At 39.5% G+C, this 22124-nt stretch overlaps 3 protein-coding genes across 3 annotated transcripts; 2 read left to right on the forward strand and 1 right to left on the reverse strand.

Moving 5' to 3' along the window:
* Window positions 1-507: 507 nt before the first annotated feature.
* LOC139938121 (neuromedin-U receptor 2-like) lies at window positions 508-1806 on the forward strand. The gene has a single exon (XM_071933500.1). The coding sequence runs from the start codon at window positions 508-510 to the stop codon at window positions 1804-1806; it is 1299 nt and encodes a 432-aa protein (XP_071789601.1).
* Window positions 1807-5379: 3573 nt separating this feature from the next.
* On the forward strand, window positions 5380-6639 carry LOC139938124 (neuromedin-U receptor 2-like). Its single transcript, XM_071933504.1, has one exon. The coding sequence runs from the start codon at window positions 5380-5382 to the stop codon at window positions 6637-6639; it is 1260 nt and encodes a 419-aa protein (XP_071789605.1).
* Window positions 6640-12548: 5909 nt separating this feature from the next.
* LOC139939086 (uncharacterized) lies at window positions 12549-22038 on the reverse strand. Its single transcript, XM_071934820.1, has 6 exons — window positions 21953-22038; window positions 19409-19550; window positions 17092-18858; window positions 14839-15867; window positions 13950-14226; window positions 12549-13164 (listed from the first exon to the last, which is right to left on the reverse strand). Exons 2-6 carry the CDS (start codon window positions 19515-19517, stop codon window positions 12990-12992), a joined length of 3357 nt encoding a protein of 1118 aa, XP_071790921.1. The 5' UTR covers window positions 19518-19550; window positions 21953-22038; the 3' UTR covers window positions 12549-12989.
* Window positions 22039-22124: the final 86 nt, after the last annotated feature.

The following is a 22124-nucleotide window of genomic DNA, read 5'->3' on the forward strand; positions in this document are numbered from 1 at the left end:
CGTGTATTCCGAGCAGCGTATAATTCAGGGGATATCGTTGCCGTGTTGCGTCGTGGAAACCCCCACTGCCATCACCAGGGCGTGACTCTTAATTCGCCGTACTTCAGATACCGCGGTAACTTATCACCGTCAAACACCATCGTGTTGCTCATTACTTCTATGTGTTTTTTGTTTCACTCGATTGTGTTTTGACATCGAAGCTTCTGTGGCATTAGACATCAATCACAATTTGCTATATCGCTTGGATCATTTTGTAGACCGTCAAGCTCAAACTATACGTACAGAACAACAACATCGTGTACGTGGGAGATGGGAGATCTTGAGGGGATGTTATCTCTAGAGGTTTCACTGGTACTTTAGTCATCGTCAATGTTTGTGAAACAGTGTGTGCTTTCTGAATGGATAGATCCTGATGAAACACTTGAGTGCAGAACTTGAGATTATTATGTGATTTATAAAAAGTGGACATTGTATTATCGTCTGATATTCATCTTGCAACATTCAACAATGGGTTCAGATACGAGTAAAGCACACTGCTCTGTAGAAAACAGTCTCAATCTCACCACTCATTCTGAAGCTAGAGAGTTCATTCTTGACCCACTGGTCATCACCCTGACTCAGTACCTGCTACCAGTCATCCTACTCGTTGGTCTGGTAGGCAATGCCGCGTTCCTCTTCGTAGTTTACCGCATCCCGAGCATGAGGACGGTGACTAACTACTACCTGGCTAACCTAGCCGTTGCGGACTCAGTGTTCCTATCCATTGTGGTTGTCACAAGGATCTATCAGCTTGGAGTTTACGGTGAAGTTCCCACTGCTCATCTGGGATTGGCTGGTTGTATTTCAAATACTATCTTCAACTACTCGTTCCATTTTGCGGGGATGATCCTCATAACATTGATGTCACTGGAGCGTTTTCTAGCCGTATGTCATCCTCTTCGACACCGTCTGATCAGTGGGCGTAGACGCACTATCAAGATGATTGTAGCCTGCTGGATTCTGGCAGTATTTCTAACATCCTTCCAGATTCCAACTTCCATGATCTTCGACCGTCTTTGCATCCAATGGCCTGCCTCTGAAGAGTACGCTAACCTCCCTGATGTTATTGGAAAATGTTCGGCTCTAGACAAGCCATGGGTTATCCCGATGTTCCACTTGGCTCAAACTCTTCCATTCTTCGTGGCATTCTTTGGGAGCTTTTATTTCTACGTCTCAATTGTCATCAGATTGAATAAGAGGAACTCATCAAGCGACCGTCAGCAGGTAATACGTACCCGTAACCACGTGGCCTTCATGCTGATCGTTAATGGGACAGTCTTCTTTTTGACACTCTCTCCTTTTGAAGTCACCTCCATGATACTCTTCGTCGAAGGGTTCATGGATGACGTCATTCTGATCCCTCACGATATCAGGGGGTTGTTATTTGAGATAAATCGCATTTTGTTGTTCATCAATTCTGCCATTAATCCCATAGTATACACGGTTACCAACGCTAGATATAGACGTGCCTTCAAGAGAGCCTTTACGCCGGCTTCTTGGAGCAACGGACGGCCGCGCCATTCCACGATTTTCAGTACTTTCCCGGAGTATTGCTCTAAATACCATATGCATATGGGAGGTTTATCGCATGGTCCCCCGTCCCCACCACCATCAAAGAGCCCAATGGTTGCTAGACCTGCTACATACTCTAACACATGTTTCGATGATGACTTTTCAATTGATATCTTAAACAATGATAGTCAAGGAACAATGGAAACGTTACAAGAAAGTAAACTCGACAATTCAGAGCTTCAACAAGTCAAATAATAAGCTGTAATCATCGAAATCTATACGGACGAATTCTATTTGTTTATTATAAGTATAGCATCGTGAAAAAAGGACTTCATAATAAACTCGAATTTAATTTGCTGGATGTTTAAAAATGAAACTACAACTATAATTTTTTTAATGTTTGATTATTTCACTTATATAAGGGTGTTTATAGGCACCATATTGTGTTGATTTTTGTTTTATGAAAGGCTTTCCATAGGGGGCCGATAATGTGACAACGAGCTAAGATCAATTGGTCTTAAAGCAATCGCACAACATCGGTAAACAGTATTGTCCAAAGGCCCACACTTCGTGTATCACAATTTGTATATAAAAATAACAAACCTGTGAAAATTTAGGCTCTATTGGTTATCGGATTCGTTTCGGGAGAAACACACGGGAAAACCAACCCTTGTTTCCGCACGTTTCGCCGTGTCTTGACATGTGTTTAAAACAATCCGTTTTTTCGACATCGAAAATAAATATTTGTTTTAAAGACATTGGTAATTATCAAAGACCAGACTTCTCACTTGTTCTATATCAACATATACATAAAATAACACCGCCTGTGGAAATTTGAGCTCGATTGGTCGTTGGAGTTGCGAGATACCTATGAAAGAAAAAAAACACCCTTGTCACACAAAGTTGTGTGCTTTCAGATGCTTGATTTCGAGACCTCAAATTCTAAGTTGAGGTAGAAAATTACTTCTTTCTCGAAAACTACGTCACTTCAGAGGGAGCCGTTTCGCACAATGTTTTATACTATCAACCTCTCCCCATTACTCGTCATCAATTAAGGTTTTATGCTAATAATTATTTTGAGTATATACCATAGTGTCCACTGCCTTTAATGTTTTCTCAAAAAGTAAAGCAGTTCATGAAATAATATTTCAAGAGAAGTCTTTCACCATTACCTTCTGTAAACCCTGTAAGTTTTAATCTGTGACCTTTTAATGTTTTTGCTGTTCAGAAAGTGTCCAATACGCCTCTCTTAATATTTATGCATGAGGTACGTCACAATGCTAACTCAAAACGAGGCGATGGGCGCAGCCACTGCAAGTGATGGGGAACGTGCGCCCATAGCCTCATTTTGGGTAAGAATTATGACGTCATGCATAAGTATTAAGAGAGGCGTATGGCTTGCACTGCAACTCAATCGTAGTTGCTTAGCAAATTGTGATGTCAAAATACAAATCACTAATGGTGATACTGACATTTTGTATCACGATGGAATAGTGTCAACAGCTCCCCAGCCGTCAGTTTCACCAAACTCTTCCCAACTTATGATTAATCTAAGGACTTATGACGGGTTAATATTCCGTAACCATAGAAGTTAGGACATAATTGAACCCATCCTAAGTTAGGACGAGTTACTCGTCCTAACTCCTAACGTAGGATTAATCCTATACTAGCGTTTCGTGAAATAGCATTTATTTTGTTGGAGTAATTGCCAAAGGTGTTCCTCCCTTTAAGTTTAATTCGTATGTTTATTGCAATTGTATTTGTTAAGGGGTGTTGGTGTGTTTGTTTCGTGGTTTGCTTGTTTGTTTGTTTGTTTGTTGGTTGGTCCGGATCCGGAGCATCAATTTTTATTTGGACCCAGTTTTTCTGATCCAGTCAATATTTAATTATCCGATTCATCAAATTGAATTGTTTTTCTGCTAAAACTCAATCGTGGTTCGAGTTACCCCAACGTAATTGGCCAGCCTTACTACGAGACACACTCCCAACTTCTATGCCAACTGTTACCAACACAACGGCATGTCCTGCCCATGTGATGTTCACAAATTTAATTATCCCATTATCATGCAGTTATGAATTGAAGAGCGCGAAATATTAAAAGTAGGTCTACATGTCAAGTTCTTTTTAAAAAGGTGTTTTTAGGTTTGATTTGTAACTGATCTGGTCATGACATTTAGGTTGAGATTTTAAATATCTTTTAAATATTTTGTTTATAGATTCGAGGACTCAGGTATAAGGTATTAATTAAAGTATCATATACAAAATATTCGCCAATGATAAAAGGTAATTATTTAGAAGCTTAAAGTTAATTATCATTGGGACCCGAAATTATCCCACGTCAATAAATGTACAAACAATTGCATGCAACATGTATTAATTTCTACAATATTATTATATCTTTCGGCCAAAATCAGACCGTATAGCAACTTAACTTTTGATTGTTTCTTGTTGTTTGTTAGTTGGGTTGTTGGTTTGTTATTGTTGGCTTAAAAAATAAAAATACAAATAAAATCTTTCTGTCAAGGGAACTCGGCAAATCCCCAAAAGGGATATAGACGCCAAGCTGGCAACAACCAATATCTGTCATTTGAACATTGATTAAAGGAACACGTTAATATACAGTGATTTATTTAGTTCATTCCCGAATTTAAGGTTATTCAATCAAAACGTCGTTGATTAATTTGTTTCACCAACGAACAGTTCCCGGTGTGGAATTTGCAGATCGCGAGCAATTTTCTTGTTATTATCCATAGACGCCATGTTAACAGTTTTGCTCAAAAAGAAACTCACATAAACTAACCCTTCATGCATCAACTTCAGATGAATTCAGGGACTTCAACCTTTTAAGAACTTATATATTTGAAAATAAGCTCATCACAAAACTGATGTTGACCCCAGAGCCCCCGTTGAATTGGTGGCCGCTCAATAAAGGCTGGTATGATAACTGTTGGCATTTTCAATTTCAATCTTTCCAAAACGGACCCTCAACACCACTCAACACCACTCAACAATCACATAGAAGCACATTGAAATGTCAATGAATCTGTCTTTATTTTCGAGGGTTATGGCAATGATAAAAGAAGAAGAGAAATAAATAAAGTTGAGTTTTCATTTAGATGCTGCCGCAAAACCATCTTTTCCATTTGGCCGTTTGTTTGCACTTTGTTCATCAAAATAACGAATACGTATTCACTTATTGGACAACGGCCCAAAATATGGTTGCTATATCTAGGTGCTAATTCAATTTCATCGGGCAAATTCAATTTATGCGTTGGCAATGACACCGGGGTTTACTTTCAACAACCCAAGAGTCCTGCATGGTTTAATTGGAAAGACTATAACATCCGTGGTCTAAACATCAAACAGTGAGATGTTTTATTAAGACAATTAAGATGTGAATTCAGTCAGCGATCGCCACGACAGGAGAACCATTTCAAAGTTGTCTTCCTGTTACTGCAAGAATCTGTGGAGGATACTGGGTGCATAACTGCTTCTTCATACCGGTGTTCCGTCTCCGTTGCCGGGGCACCACCGCATCTTGTTAAAAACTCCTCATAAATTAAAAACCACCATCAGTTACCCGTGGTTGAAAACAAATATTTGAGAAGACATGTTGTGATCATCGTCCACCGACAACGCTGGAATTATCTCATGCAACCCATTTAAATGCCGGTCGACGGTTGGTTCGTAACGTGCCCTATTTCTTGTTTTGTTTTTCACGCAATATTGAGAGCAAATTTACCTTGACCGCTTTTATTAAACGGAGCACATCTGCTCACAAAGCACATGTTTATTGCGAACAGTTTCTATCAATAATTATTTGCAAAGATGGGATCGGACGTGAGTACTGCTGAAGACTGCAATTTGAACAACACCGGTAATTTGTCAACAGCCGAGGTTGCCCAATTTTTTTTATTTAGCCCATTTGAGAAGGCCACACGAGTGTCCATCCTTCCTGTGATTCTTGCGATTGGCCTGATTGGGAATGCTGCCTTTCTCTTCACCATCGCCCAAGTCCGGAGCATGAGAACGGCAACCAACTTTTATCTGTCGAATCTCGCCGTGTCAGACTCAGTGTTTCTGTCCATAGCTATCGTAACAAAGCTGCGAGAGTTTTCCATCTACGGGGTACCGAACAGCGCGCCGCTACTCGGTAGGCTGGGCTGCGTGCTCGGAGAGGTCACCAAATACTTGTTCAGCTTCGCTGGTATGATTTTCATAACTTTTATATCTTTGGAGCGCTACATCGCCGTGTGTCATCCACTTCGACACCGACTCATCAACGGTTCAGGCCGGTCTGTAAAGCTCATCACACTCTGCTGGCTGGTAGCTCTACTACTCGCTATGTTTGTGATACCTGCTAATCTCAAGTTCATACAGTTTTGCCTCTCATGGCCTGAAGATGAACCCGAACTGTATTCCGAGTATCCAACCATTATTGGAAGATGTGCTGGATTAGGAGAGTGGGCATACCAGCTCTTCCATCTGACGCAGACCATACCCTTCTTCGTTGCTTTCTTTGGTAACGCCTTCTTCTACACCCGGATCCTGCTCAAACTTCACCAGCGAGACACCGATGAGGACCGGAAGAGGGTGATCCGTATCCGGAACCAAGTAGCCACCATGTTGGTCGCCAACGGAACAGTCTTCTTCCTTACCACAACCCCCTTCGAAGTGACTTCATTCATCCTCTTCGTGGAAGGATTCCTAGACTCCGAAATCATCCCACAAAACATCAGACCCTTCTTATTTGAAGTGAACCGTATCTTGTTGTACATAAACTCTGCTATCAACCCCATCGTGTACACCGTCACCAATGCTAGGTATAGACGCGCGTTTAGGAAGGCATTCATGCTCAACAAGTGCAGTAGCAGACAACTCAGGAATACAACGTTATCAAGTGTTACCCCTGCTCAAAACGCATACCAACTCAATGGTGTTGACCCGTCAATACCAATTCCGGCTTCCGAAGCTAATCGTACAGGTGGACCGTTTCTGAATCACGGCTTCGACTTTAACGAACACACGGGAACTAAAGAGAACGAAAATGCGCCTGGAGTGTTTCACGTACCTCATCAAACTGAGTGAATAGACAAAACCCAATCTTATTTAGAGCCTGCTTGCACTGGTCACTATTGGTAATTACTTCAAATAATGTTAGCATAAAACTTACTTGGTAATTAGCAATGGCGAGCTGTTATATGAAACATCGTGAGAAACGGCTCCCTCTGAAGTAAAATAGTTTTTGAGAAAGAGGTTATTTCTCACTAAAATATTAAAATATTAGGCCTAAAGTATTTTGTAAGGCATCTGGAAGCACACAAAGTAATGCAACAAGGGTGTTTTTTCTTTCATTAATCTCATGCAATTTTGATGATCAATTGATGCAAAATATTTACGGATTTGTTATTTTATGCATGTCGGGACACATCAATTGAGAATACTGGCTTTGTCAAACACCAAACGTGTCCAGTGCCTCGAAGTAGGATTTGAATCTTTGTATGGACGGTGGGGGTCAACCTCGTTCCCATGGTTTACTTTATTTTCAACTATTATATGTAACCGCTCGACACACCCTGGGGACGAGGATGGGGGTCAACCTCGTTCCCATGGTTTACTTTATTTTCAACTATTAATGTAACCGCTCGACACACCCTGGGGACGAGGTTGGGGGTATACTCAGGTTAGGTTTTGCAGTATCACCATGTGTAAAGCTCTTTTGAGCAGTGTTGGTTCTAAGAAGAACAGTGGTGGACAACTTAACGTTTCGATCAGTCTGCTCTTTAAAATTTCTACCGCGGTTAATTTGTAATCCTTTATAGCCTAATTTGATGTACATATGAAAATGAAAAGTGTGTAAATATTATATGTCGTTTTAAAGGTGACATTATTGTAAAATTTAGCAAAATAAAAAAAAAGAACAAAATACTATGTTGTTTATTATAGCACGTATCTATATACTCGATGTCATAAAGTATTTTTCTATTTACGTGTAATACTTCCCCCATCAGATTGTCTTCAGATTATCTTATATAATTTAAACAAGAGCGCTAAGAATCCGTGTAAATAAGGAAATGCAAACCTTACTGCAGTTTTATTATTGGCCAGAAATTCCGTAGAAACGACGGTACATGCCTTAAAATATCGCCATAATTGTTCCGAACCCGCATAAGAACTTAAAGGATTTGGGTATTTTTTGTATCACAAAACACAATGTCCACATATTACAATAACTTACACCATTTGAAGATAATGATAGTAGAAACCGTACCTTAAAATATTAGATGCTGAGGCCCTGTAATTTTTTTACATGCTAAAATTATTTTCGTCTCATGATCAGTGAGACGAAAATTATTTTCATGACATTGTTTTACTCATTTCTCAAAAAATAAAGTACCTCAGAAAGTAATATTTTCTGGGAAGCTTTCTACTATCATTATCTTCGAACTGTGTAAGTTTAGTGTAATCAAAAAGTACATCGACCCTTTAATACGTTTTCTCAAACCCGGCTCCACACTCGGCCGGTGTCGCATGCAATTATGTCCTCTATGCAATACTATCCGGAGGACACTATTGCATATGCAATAATGTGCTCCGGACGGTTTTGCATATGCAATCGTGTCCGCCTGGACGCTGCTGCATAATGCAAAGTTGTGTCCGTCCGGACACATTTGCATATGCAGTTGTGTCCACCCCGTGCAAAACCGTCCTTGCAGTAAATTAAACGCCCTTGGTCAACGGAACACGTCCGCCATTTTTTACAAACTGAGTGCATGTGTCACGAATGAAATGGGAAATGTTCGGCCGTTGGTATTCGCTGAAATCATAAAACGTGAGTATTCATGTTGCATATCGAAGTTCAGTGCATGCACGCTCGCTTACGTGCGCACATTTTTTTGCATAGCCCCGGATACGATTGCCTATGCAAAAGTGTCCGGAGCGGACAATATTGCATGGCGGACACAATTGCATCTTACACCGGCAGAGGTTTGTATCCCAATCTCAAACTAAGACTTACACATTTTAAAGATTAATTTCTTTTCACATAATAATTTCAGGCTCCCTCATGGTATGCTTGTGGTGAATATTGTCAAAGACCCCAGTTACTTCGTGTGCCCCAAAGCAAAACATAACAAACCTGTAAACATTTGGGCTCAATTTTGGTTAGCAATCGAAGTTGCAAGAAAGTGTTGAATGAAAATACACTCTTGTTGCATATTATGCCTACTGTGTTTTCAGAAGTCGAAGAAAGGCCCCATGTCTGAAGCCTTTTTCAGATGCAAAATTGTTGGGTGAAGTGTGACCCTCCAAAGCTGCCCTTCTTTAAAATGTATCGTTTCTCATGATGTTTTTTTTATATCAACAGCTCTACATACAGTGCTCTCTCTACTGAGTAAGTTTTTAATATATTACGGTCATTAATTTTGGAGTAATTACCGCATATATACCCCCCCCCCTCATTTGCAGTCACAACGTTTATGTTTTTTGATGAACCAATATACATTAAATTAATATCAAACTTGTGAAAATGTGAGCTTAATCCGTTGCAAGTCAACGAGAAAATAGTGGTGGGCTCTTTAGATTCATATTCATTTCAGAATGAAGATTTCCCAGAAAGTTACTCCAGTATGAATTTTCTAATTAGTAAGAAAAAAAAAAGGAAAAGATAATCCTTCTGATCTGTTTAATTACCTTTAAAATTTATGTTGTGTTAAAGTAATAACTCCCAGTATTTTCAACAAAATTGATAACGAAAGCAAGAGCATTCAAAGTGAGGTGATTCTGCCCCCCCCCCCTCCCTCCTTTACGGCGAACTGTATAAAAAGTACTTCTGGTAGCGCCCTCAAGTTTGAAATGTCCTCCATTCTGGGGGATAGATCTCCGGCGGACAGATTTCCCTGGGACACCGATCTCTTTGGAATTCAATTTACCCTCTGAAATGTTTTATTCAGTTTTTACACGTGGGGGGGATATTTCAAATTAAGATAAATTACTAAAGTCAATGTCAATTAAAGATATAGAAAGCCATTTGTTTTGAGTGTGCATGTTTTTCTTTGATGGACCAACTCATTTCCTTCCTCGTTTAAACATATTAAAAATTAAAAATTTGACAGGTCTATAATTGATCCGTGTAGACCCTTGTACTCTTTAAAAACTTGGGTGTTAAAATTGTGCTGTCATTTTTAGATACTAAAGAGAACATCTAAATTAACATGATCATATAGTTACACAAAAATGTTTGTTTTTGCAGAAATAAGTGTTTTTTAAAGGGAAGGTACACGTTTGGTAATGACTCAAAACAAATATTAAAAGACTTCTACTAGCTCTAAGTTTTTTTTATTCCTATCTGAAAGCACACAAATCCGTCCAACAAGGGTGTTTTTCTTTCATCATTTTCTCGCAACTCCGATGACCAATTGAGCTCAAATTTTAACAGGCTTGTTATTTTATGCTTATGATGGGATAGACCAAGGGTGAGGACACTGGTTTATGACAGTTACCAAGTGTGTACCTTCCCTTTAAACACACTGTTGTGTACAATTTGATTATTTTTCTGCATCAACTGAAAAGCTTTGGGTCAGTGGAAATGGGGTTGGTTGAAGTAGAAGTTGTAGGCCGGCTATGTGGTAGTCTCTAAATCAAGTCGGTAATTGTTAAGCGCCGTGTAGTTACGGGGACTACAACCTCGATCCCAGGTTGTGTGTGAGCCAGGCTACCACGTGCTACCTACGACCGTTGCATGAATGTAAAAATCACACTGTGACTGTTGCATGAACGTCATAATGTGTGCTTGTAACAGGCAGCGCTGACGACTTGTCGTCAAGTATGGCTATTTGGGTGGATTTAGAGAAATTGAGTTCAATTGAGATGAAGTAATGATAAATAACTGTGGTTGAAGGGAGTGGGAGGGGGTGGGGGGAGGGGAGTGGGAGGGGGTGGGGGAGGGGAGTGGGGGGGGGTGGGGGAGGGGAGTGGGGGGGGAGGGGAGTTGGAGGGTCGTCAGTGCCAGGACATTTCAGGACAAGTCCAAAAGTGGAAGAACCGTGTCTGTTTCATTAAATGTATTTTAATAATTTCACAACTTCACACAATAGTTATTTAGAAATCACTTTTCATTCATAAATAAATATATTTAATCACACAAAAGAAATGGCATTTTCTTAAATGCACTTGAAATTATACGTTATTGACAGCCAAATCCTTCCCAAGATATAAGGATGTTATACTTTTAATTAAAGGTATTGGACAAGATGGGTAGAGACGGACAATGTTTGAAGAATTTTGAATTTTGTGAGAATTTTGTGAGAAACCGTACTGTGCACATGTAACTGTGCAAGTTTGGACCAAGTCTGTTGTGCGAGTCAAAAGGAATCGCACTGTTCATCATTTTGGTTGGAACAACTGAAATCAACTGTTGCATTTTTGTGCAGGCTTTAGATACAGTTTTGTACAATAAATGACTTCATTTCAGAGGGAAATATTTCACAGAAGGAAAATGGTTCTAGTATGAACTTCATAATCAGTAAGATTTCAAAAAATAATGAAAATAATGATAGGAATGGGTGGGTCAAGATGATATGTTGAGAGAAAACAGGAGTTTTTTTTACCAAGTCTGAAGTTAAATATTTTCAAAACTAAATTAACTTTTTTAAAGGTGTTTCTATGAATCACCCCATGCAATTCTTTTATTCTCTTATTTCTTTTGTGGCAGGAAGTCACTTTAACGCATGCAGACAACAGTGGTAATTGTCAAAGACCAGTATTTGCATTTTGTGTAACCCAAATATATACACATGAAACAGCAAACCTGTGACAGTTTTAGCTCAATTGGTCACCAAAGACACAAGAAAATAGTGAAAAACCCCATAAAACATTTTCACCTATATCAATTGAGCTTTGGACCGACAAGATTAAAACTAATTACTTATAAATATAATTTCTTAGACAAGTCCATAGCATTGCAGGCAAACATATTCAAAGAAAAGTTGTTCACATCATCATCTTTATATCATGTGCAAATCTGTGAACATTTATATTTTCAATAATGGCAAGGTTTAGCAAATACAAGAACCTGAACAGACTAAAAATTGTGTTGTTTCTGGGTGACGTCGCCACTTTAGGCTTATTGCATGCTCAAGTATGACATCAGTGCGCACAGACGTACCTGATGTGAAAAATGGAAACTTCACAAATGCTAAAATCGTGAGATTTTAACAACACAATTTTTTGACGTTCACGCAGAATGTACAGCTAAACCTCCCTATTTCCAATGTTGTACGCACTCTTTGACTATTTTTTCCAGACTGAGCTTCCACAGTGCATCTACTGCTCATTCTTTTGAACAATGACATGCATCTGATGAGGTTTGAGGTAGCACCATGTGTTAATTTCTTTGGAGGAGTGTTGGTTCTGAGAAGAACTGGTGGTTGACAACTCAACATTTCAGTATTGTCTGCTCGTCTTCGTTGTTTTGATCAGTATGCTCTGATCAGCATTGTGATTAGTATTCTCTGCTCGTCTTCGTGAAGATGATCATAGCATACTGAAATGTTGAGTTATAAAATATCAGTGCTTCTGAGAACCAACTCTACGCAAAAGAGACTAACACATGGTGGTGCTACCACATACCCTACCTGATTATAACCCCACCGTGCCAAGTTTCAAATCCTACTTAAAGGAACACGTTGCCTTGGATCGGTCGAGTTGGTCTTTGAAAAGCGTTCTGTAACCGTTTGTTGTAAAATGTATATGGTTAGAAAGATATTGTAAAAGTACAATACAATGATCTACACAAATATGCCTCGAAATTGCGTGGTTTTCTTTTTACCCTGTCGACTAACACGGTCGGCCATTTATGGGAGTCAAAATTTTGACTCCACTAAATGACCGACCGTGATAGTTCGCGACGTAAAAGGAAAACCGTGCAATTTCGAGTGATACTTGTGTGGATCATTATATTCTACTTTTAAAACATCTTTCTAACCATATGCATTTCATAAAAAACGGTTTCAAACGCTTTTAATAGACCAACTCGTCCGATCCAAGGCAACGTGTTCCTTTAATGACCTACATGTTTAACTGTATTCTTTGGTTAATTTTCTACATACCTTTTAGCGATGTGTATCCATCTTTGATGAGTAAAGCGCTCTATAAATGTATGTATTGCATTTGCTGAGATGTAGAACGATGAGCCATTCCAACAGCTTTATTCCACATACTGCATCTCTTTGGAACTCTTGGCTTGGTGCATGTTTTCCTCCATCTTACAATCTTGACTGTTTTAAGAGGAATATCAATTCCTACATTCAGCTCCCTTATTTCTTTTCACATTGAGTATTTTGTCTTCTAGTAGTCCCTTTACCAAGAGTGGCTTTGAACCTTGTTTTGGGCGAACATGCATACAAAAAAATATTAAAAAAACCTTCAGAGCAGTCGTCTTAAACCCTATCCTTGTTCTTGGGCGAATCAGCAAGTCCAGGAATATCGGAGAGGTTAAAGGGCGATGTTAAACCCAACTCCTGCTGTACGGCCATCATGTCATCCACATTCATGTCACGGACTTCTAACCAATCAGAGAGCAGCGATGCAGACAGTGGCCCAGAATCCAACTTACTGAAAAACAGAATAAAGCATCATCAGTTTAGTAAGTTTACTTATAAGTTACTTGCTCATAAATGCAGTCCTTTGTACAAAAAGCCACTTGCAAGTTAGATTTGAATAATGTCTGGTACAATGACTTGCCATGGCACACCTTTCTGCATGAATTTGAATTCCTCAAACTGACAGTTTCTATGTTTGTGGCAAACCTGGTCCTGGGGCCAATTTCACATACAATTTTGAATGAATTTGTATGGAAAAATAGTGCCTGGGTTTGCTCATCTGGAGGTTACTTAACACCAGAACAGGTAAACACAATGTCGATGCTAAAATAATTATTTTTGTGAAAATGTTTTATGCTTTTCTCAAAAACTACAGCACCTCGACAAATTAAATTGTAAGGAAAGCTTTCTACCAACATTATCTTGAAACCCTGTAAGTTTAATGTAAATCTGAGGACATTGTGTTTTGTGTTACAAAGCGTACCGAAGCCCTTGAAGTCTAACAAAATATGTACATGTAATAAAATTGATTGGGTTGTGGATGGTTAGTATTTAGATATAATAATAATAATAATAATAATAATAATAATAATAATAATAATAATAATGCATCTATAATGCGCCATCTATCTAGTGTTAGTGTACAAGACCCGATTCCGAGGCGCAGAACAAAACACAAACTTACGTATACAACAAAAGACTAATACAGAATACAATGAAAATTATACAATGAATAAACTGAATAATCTGATATGATAGGATAGAATGACAAAATGGGTTTTAATCCTCATTCGTTACCTTGCTCCTCGTGGAGAACCTAAAGAATTCTCCTCAAACCAATCTTCAATATCCAGGCTGAGTCCGTACCCTGTTCCATTCCCCTTAGGTGTAACTTGAAGGATTGGTGGTAGACTGTCTTCCATAGCTGACTTAGATAGCTGGTGGATAACATGAGCTAGCTCTGGAGGGGAGGTGGCGGTGCGAGGGTTTGGCTGGAGAGCTTGAGTCATTAGAGTCTGCCGGTTGTTGCTCAAGTAGTGGGTGTTGTGTTTGTAAGGATAGCTTGTTTGCGTTCCTGTTAAAACAAAAATTGTACGATGCGTCAATTTCAGTTTGTGTAACACCATGTCAGTAAATTTGTTCCTTTTTAACATGTATTTTGCTGAGAATAAACTATAGATGATTCATAACTTGCTGGTACACAACCATGTGTTTATTCTCTTTTGAGGGAGTGTTGGCTCTTAAAGGGCTTTCTCCTGAAGACGTTCATAACCAAACCAGCTCTTTGTTAGAACCACTCCCTAAAAAGAGAATTATTACATGGTTGTACTTAGCCTTGCTCAAGGCAGTCACATTATTCACTCCGAAAAGACGCCGTTTGTAAACCAACCCGTATACACTGTGCGTAGTGTGTGTAATCATGACGCACGACCAACCCCGTATGACACTGTCACATTGCTCAATGCCTGCCGTACGAATACTGTGCACAAGTCATCCGCAGGCATACCACTATCCGCATGCTGATGGCCTCCACATGCGGATGGTCTATGGGGGCATCGTGTCTTGCGATGTGATAACACTCGTACAGTGTACATTATACAGATGGGTTTATACCAAAAGTCGCCGCTACGCGGAGCTCTATTTTTAGGTTTGGTAAAAACGAAGATAAAATAAATGGGCAACTAACCTGTTGGGCTCGTATAACTTGTTGTATACTTTGATTTCATGGCATCTTCATAAGCTGGAGGAGACTGCTGAATGTTGTGAGGTGGTGATGGAGTCTCCCGATCTGAGTAGTGGCGTGATCGATACTGCTGGAAGCTATTGTCCATCTTACTGGCCTGGGAGGGTGACGTCATTGCTGGTGGACATCCACTAAGGTATTGAGTAGTTAAACTACTGGTGGACATGGAGGTTTTACTCGACAGTGCTTCAACAGCTGATGAGTGTGGTTGATCTCTTGTGTTCACATTGTTAGAGTTATTCCCTTCGCTCCTCGTGTACGGAACCTGGGTAGGGTTACAAGCGAGAGATTGGCTGAAGAAAGGTGTTGTACCTCCAACGGTGAAGTTCCCTGATCCAGCCAAAGACTGCATCTTGTAAGACGTCTGCTGATGGCGTTGCCCTTGCGATGACGTAGGGAGAGAAAATGACGATGATGGGAATGTACCACTGTAACTGGACACTAAGTGAGTGTTCTGAGGTTGGGACAGTAAGCTATTTGTATCCATTTCTCTTTGAGACTGGATTTCTCCCTTAGAGACCATCCCACTTTGGGCTGCATCTTGTTCCTTACAAAGCTGCGTCACTTCATTGGAGAGGGGCTCCTGTGGAAGTTGGGCACTCTGGAAAACCCCTACAGAGCTCGCAGCATTATTGGAGTCAACATGAGTGTTGGAATCCTTCCCTGGTTCGGTCACAATCAATGAAGGTTCTGCATTACTCTGTGGAGCATCCATGACATCTACGTTGGACTCTTGCTCCTTGTTTTTACCCTGCATCTTGTTCCATCTCTCTAGCATACTCCTGTCTTCTTCGGTAAGCAAGACAGACTTGGCTTCATCATCGTTTTGTGCATTCTTCTTACCCTTCCCCTTCCCTTTCTTCTGTCGCTCCTGAGATCGACGGAGCTTCTGGCGTCTTTTCTGTTCACGTTCTCGCTGGCGTGCCAAGGCAGTTATTGGCATCTTACCTCCACCTTTCTCGCCCTCGGAATCTGAAAGTTGTTAATAAAAAATATATCAGAAATCACAATATATGACAAACTGAAAATCTATTGGTAAACTTAGATTTTAAAACCAACATATCCTGAGTCTGGGTTTTTGGTCTTGTATGGCTTGCCAAAAACAACTGTTTGTTTCCTGTTATCTGACTGGCTAATCACACCCTATCAAGCGTACAAATTGTATACATGACTTTACAAGTTTCCTGGCTGCATGTTTAGACTCTTAAATATTACGATAGTTAAAGATTTAACTAAACAAGTTTTTTAATCTGATTCATTTAAAAAAAGACTCCACTTCATATTTTTAGTACTTAAAAATATTTCTTCAAATATACCTTTTCTAGCATTTTAAACGACCACAAATATTTATTTGTTTGGCCTAATTAACAGGATGTTAAAATACAAATTTAACATAATTATAGAATTGAAAATTTATATACACACAGTGTAAGAATAACAAAACAACACAATCAAATAAGATGACAAAAGAAAAGGTTAGTGCTATGGAAAAAGGATGCAAAAAATAATAGGTACTGTAATAGCCCAACGTTTTGACCCTAGTAGAGTGTTTATCTTTTTGAGGCTCAGAGAAATACTCTGATAGAGTTTAAACTTCAGGAGATTAACAAATGGCAAGATGACAAAAGCTGACACTTTCTTAATACACAGCAGCTTCACATACAGTACATATACCACATAGAACAGACTTTCTGATCCAACAAGTTTTAGCAAGAATTACAAAGCACTGAATGTTTATGTCAACACTTCAGGAATGATTGCAACAAAATGGATCATACGTCTTGCCAAAAATTTTGATTCTAAGAACTCAAGATGACATGAAAAAGCTGCCAACTGTTGCATCTCACAATCAGGAAGATTTTGTACAACGAACAATCAGAGAGATATTTAGAACTACAATCAAATTAAAGGGGAAAAGTTCCCATAATCAGGGGGATTTTCCAAATGTGTTCATCAAAACATTTGGAATAGGTTATCTTCTTTTTGTAGAATCAGGGAGAGTTTGCAGCTCTGTGTGATTGGAGTACAGCTAAATTACGTGAATGGTTACAAGGTGTTAAATCATCTTTACATAACACGTACATCAGCAGAGATAAAAAACATGTTCAAGAAAATGGGTCAAGAAGAAGAAATCACACTTTACGACTTCATGTTCATTCTGCAGAGTGACACAGAGCAAAAACAATAAATTCTCACCTTTTCTCATTTTGTTCTTCAAAGCAGAGTTCAGCAGGGCAGCTTTGATGAGTTTCTTGGTGTCATCTGAAATTGTTTTCTGTCCTGCGTTTTCATAAACCAGAGCCTGCTCTACAGATTTGCTGACAGCTTCTTCAACTGGTGCAGCTATCCGTGAAGAATCTGCCACGGAACCAGTCTCTTCTTGCTGACCTCTTGCACTCTTCATATCAATGTCCAGAGACTCTGATGAGCTGGTATTGGAGGGTCTGATACTAGACTCAGTTAGAGGTTGTTTCGCCTCACCGTGGGCGCTTTTCATCTCAACATCTCCTGAGCTTCTTGGGATGGAAGGAGCAGTCAGATGCTCAAGCGTTGATGCATCTCCTGAAAGTTCTTGTGTTTTAGCGATTGCACTGTTTTGTGCTGAGCTTCTTGCACTTTTCATATCGACATCTTCTGTGACTGACAAGGAAGGCATTGCCACGACAGTTAAAGTCTCCACTGACGAAAGAGAATCTTTGTCTGAATTTGATTCAGAGGCTACAACCTTCTTTTCATCAACAGGGCGGGACGGAACTTTGAAGACAACTTCTTCAGGTGAACTTTTGGTTTCTGAATGTGGAATGCTCTCTTCACGATTGGCAGTTGGCAAGTTTTTGGCAGGATCAATCGATGCGGTGACTGTTTGTGCAGTAGCTCCTTTGGTTTCCTGTCTAGCTGCAGAAGTGACAGGAACTGCAGTTGATGGTTTCAAGATAGGAGCAGAGCTGGGAAATTTCTTTCCGGCAAAGAGTTTGGTTCTCTGGTACTTCAAGATCATCTTGCCAACATTCTGCCTCATCTGCTGGGCATTTAGATCATCTTGCTCAAAAGAAAAATCAAACACAGGATAACAATTCGGCTCATCCTCCGGATCGTGATATTTGGAAAGAAAAGGATGAGCGAGGGCGTCAGTGACTGAGATTCGGTCCTCCGGGTTGAAGACTAACATCTTAGATAACAAGTCCAATCCATTATCATCAACCTTCGGGTATTTCTCTCTCAGATTGACGCATCTTCTACCACCGAAATTCCGATGGAAGAAATTGAAGATCTGATCACTGTTTGACGATCGGAGCAGTTTGTCTGGCGGCATACCGAGCACCTCGATGATGAGAGTCAACTGATGCATAGGATTTCTTCCTGGAAAGATCTGTCGACGGCCCAGCATCTCAGCAAAGATGCAACCTACTGACCACATATCTATTGCATACGAGTAGTCATCATTTGAAAACAGTAACTCTGGCGCACGATACCAACGTGTGGCAACGTATACAGTCATAAACATCTTGCGTTTGGAGTCAACATTACCTGACAGCCCCCTAGCCATTCCGAAATCTCCAATCTTCAATTCACAGTTCTCGTTCACTAAAAGGTTACTGGGTTTTAGATCACGGTGGACGACATTGGCGGAGTGGATATACTTCAGCCCTCTGAGGATCTGGTAGAGGAAATAGCGAATATGCTCCATGCTGACTGACTGCTGAGAGTGGATAATCTGATGAAGATCGCTCTCCATCAAATCAAGAACCACATACACATCCTTGAAATCATTCAATGGTTCTCTTGGCATTAGAATCTCTCGGATTCCGATAACGTTCTCATGACGGAAGTGCCGCATAATCTTCAGTTCCCGGTAGGTTCTCTTGGCTGTTGTGAGTTCCTCAAAGGCATTTGGTATTTTCTTAATGGCTACCTTCTCAGAGTTTTTCTTGTGTGCGGCTGAACAAACAACTCCATATGCACCTGTGGTAAGAAGAACAGTTTCAAAAGACTTTAAAATCTAGCATAGATAATAAAGACTGTTTTAAATTCAAGGTAAACTGGGTGTAAAAATGCCACTTGACTTGTTTCAATGCTAGTGAAAAATGACAGGATGAATTATCAAATCAAATGGAATGTGCACTTTTTGTAAAAAGTACAATGTATGAAAATTAATTAGCAATATTTAATTCATTACCATTTTTAAGGGAACCCAAGTGCTCTTGAAAAAAACAACAAAATAAAACAACAAAAAAACATTTCAATGATATATAGAAGAGTTTGCGGTAACACCATGTAATAGTAATCTCTAAATGAGTTGGGGTGGTTCTGAAAAGAACCACTTCACTTCAGAGGGAGCCGTTTCTCACACAATGATCAACCTTTCCCCCATTACTTGTTACCAAATTGTAAGGTTTTGTGCTAATTATTATTTTGAGTAATTACCAATAGTGTCCACTGCCTTTAATAACAAATTTCAAGCCAGCCCCTGCTTTTTCTCCTTCAGGGATGATTTCATAGAAGTTGTACTGACCTGTTCCAATGTTCTGGATGGCTTTGTATTCAGAGTTCTCAAGGTCAAAGTTCACATCCAGACATTTTGATTTGAACGCCATGGCATTCTTTGCTGCTGCTTGCTGCATTGTGAAGTCTATCTCTGGGTCAACAAGTCAAATCTGAAACAGGATGAATATTATTAAAATATTATTAAGACATGCTTAAAAATCTCATTTTCAAGCACATTGCTTGTCACAATAAAATGAAAGAAATTCAAGAAAAACGAAATGGCTCAAACAGACTGGAACCAGAAGTGCATGCTATGCAGTGAGGGTTAAAATTTTGAGACAGTTAAAACCTAATGTCAGCTAATTGAGTGCGCATCAAAAGAGGGCGATATGTTGTAAACTGAAAGTGGCTGTACCAATATCCAAACAGAACAAGGTTTACACTAGACCTTTTATTTACGGATTTTGTTTCTATTGTAAAGTATGAAGGTCCCCTTGTGTGATAACAGTGAAATCCGTAAAATTTTGACCCATTCATGGTTAATCATGCCTAGTTCATCGCAAGCCTCCACTACATGTACGTATATATGTGAACCTTTTTTAGCCCTAAAAATTTGCAATCTTGCCAACAATCAAAAGACTCGCAGACTGTTGCTAAAAATAAAAGCCAAATACCCGGATCTCTAACAAAAGGGTAAAATTTCTGCGTAATCTCACAGTCTGCCATGTATACGCAAGACACACGACGCGCATATCTTGCGTTGCGTTTGCGTGTTAACGCTGAGCAGTCAAGATTACATAAGTGTCTGTCTTGTTACACGCGAATGTACGCACGGCAGCAGACAACACTGTGAGGATACGATCAAAACGGGAATTTCTTTAACGTTGGGACTCTGGGAGCTGCATTATTTCACGAAAATTATGGATTTGTGAGAAATATATGACGACAAAAACCCACCGTAGAAAAATAAATGCTGCCATTGAATGTGAATCTGTTGAAATTAGTGGCTTTGATTTGTTGAGTTATGAAGAAACCGGCCCTAATACATGTATGCAGGACTCTGAATCTGTAGACAGCACAGAGGGCTACCCTCTACCCTACTCCTAGAACTACAGTATGAGGTTCGTTCGGCTATCGTCTCCACGAGTACCCCTACCCTAGCCTAGGCAGCCCCCTAATGCAGTTTTAGCACGTCGATGATGCAGTGAGTGATTGTGTGTGGCATGTTTGTCCATTGTCTAAGAGCTGGGTACTTTACGCAACAGTGATGTCATGAGTGCGGGGCGAATCAATTTCACTTGGTACTAAATACAGTATTACCCCAAAACAAAACTGAAAATATCATTAATTGGGTAGAAAAAAATGCACAATATTTGTAAATTTCTTTTAATTCAAAAGAATTAAGCTAGATACATGTACATATGTATGTAGATTGCTGGTCCCAATTTCATGGCTCTGCTTACACTACAGCTGAATTCTGCGGTCCTGCTCGATTGTGCCGTCATCCCACCGTCAACTTAGTCTTGACCCAAGACGTCAGCGATCAATTTACACAATGTGCAGTACATAATAAATACACTATGCGGTATCGATCATTGACATCTTGAGCCAAGACTATTCCATATGCTGGAAAGCGCCCTCTGTTGTCCATGTTGGCCAACGGTTTTGCTGCTTAGAGATAATTTTTCACGAGAAAAAACTAAATTTTTATACCGAAAATGATCTTTTAGCGATCACTTAACAATTCTATGCATCTACATGTATGGTGGATTTTAAATCTGTATTGGAGGAGTTGACGGCGAGTTGACAGTGACATGACGGCAAGTAGTAGGAACCGAATTCTGCGCTAATACGTTCAAGCGTCGAATTTCTGCGCTAGCCCTGTAAGCATAGAATGCCTAGTAACTTGGAGTTTTACATACGTGCTGAAGCCAAATGAAATAGGCATGAAATACGCTTGCTGTAAGCACAGAATTCCCTGCTTCCGTAAGCGCCGATTCTGTGCTTACGGTAAGCAGACCCATCAAATTAGGCCCATTTGAACTCTTATTTCTCTTGATGTTTCTATAATACTATTATTAAAACAACAAGAGAAAGAAGAGTTTATTAACTATAAGTATTGTTTATTAATGATTAATAAATCATATTCATAAATAAAGCTAATTGAATAATTGATGTTAGGCTTAGGGCTTAGGCCTATTTGTTAATTAGGCCTATTTAATTAATTATATATTGTCATTGATAAAAACTGTTAGTTAGGAGCAAATTTAAAAACGAAAGTAACCCTTAACATTCACAATTACGGACGACTTGGTTGGTCTAAAACAAAACTTAAAAGCAAGAAAAAGGAAATGGTCTTTTTGGCTTTGTAAACACGTAAAAATCATCCATATCATAACTGGTGAATGGGATTCAGTAATGTTAAAACACAGGATGTGCTTCGAAAACAACCACCCAGTTATCAGAGAAATGACAATTTTAATATAAATTATTTCCAGTTTTTCTTTTAACATTATACAAGAATGTCATCTATCTTGAGATAAATTTACAAGAAATCTTCAGTCACACTCACGATATGATTTCCGCAGGTCTGTCCCAGTCAAAATTGGTGTTTCCATGGGGCACTTTGAAGAAAGTCCACCATTTTATACGCGCGGCTGTGAAGATCTAAAAATAGATTGAGTTATGTCGTAATCTTCTTCCACCAATGAAATGACGACATCGCCCAACCTCATGAATGATTC

Source organism: Asterias amurensis, chromosome 6, assembly GCF_032118995.1.
Source record: "Asterias amurensis chromosome 6, ASM3211899v1".
NCBI classification, from domain to species: domain Eukaryota; kingdom Metazoa; phylum Echinodermata; class Asteroidea; order Forcipulatida; family Asteriidae; genus Asterias; species Asterias amurensis.

Excerpts from the sequence above, each read along its gene's own strand:
- LOC139938124 (XM_071933504.1), top strand. The coding sequence starts at position 5,380 with ATGGGATCGGACGTGAGTACTGCTGAAGACTGCAATTTGAACAACACC.
- LOC139939086 (XM_071934820.1), bottom strand. The coding sequence starts at position 19,517 with ATGCAGCAAGCAGCAGCAAAGAATGCCATGGCGTTCAAATCAAAATGT. Across the intron at positions 18,859-19,408 it reads CATCCAGAACATTGGAACAG|GTGCATATGGAGTTGTTTGT; the intron begins GTCAGTACAACT and ends TTCTTACCACAG. Across the intron at positions 13,165-13,949 it reads GGTTCTCCACGAGGAGCAAG|TAAGTTGGATTCTGGGCCAC; the intron begins GTAACGAATGAG and ends TCTGTTTTTCAG.
- LOC139938121 (XM_071933500.1), top strand. The coding sequence starts at position 508 with ATGGGTTCAGATACGAGTAAAGCACACTGCTCTGTAGAAAACAGTCTC.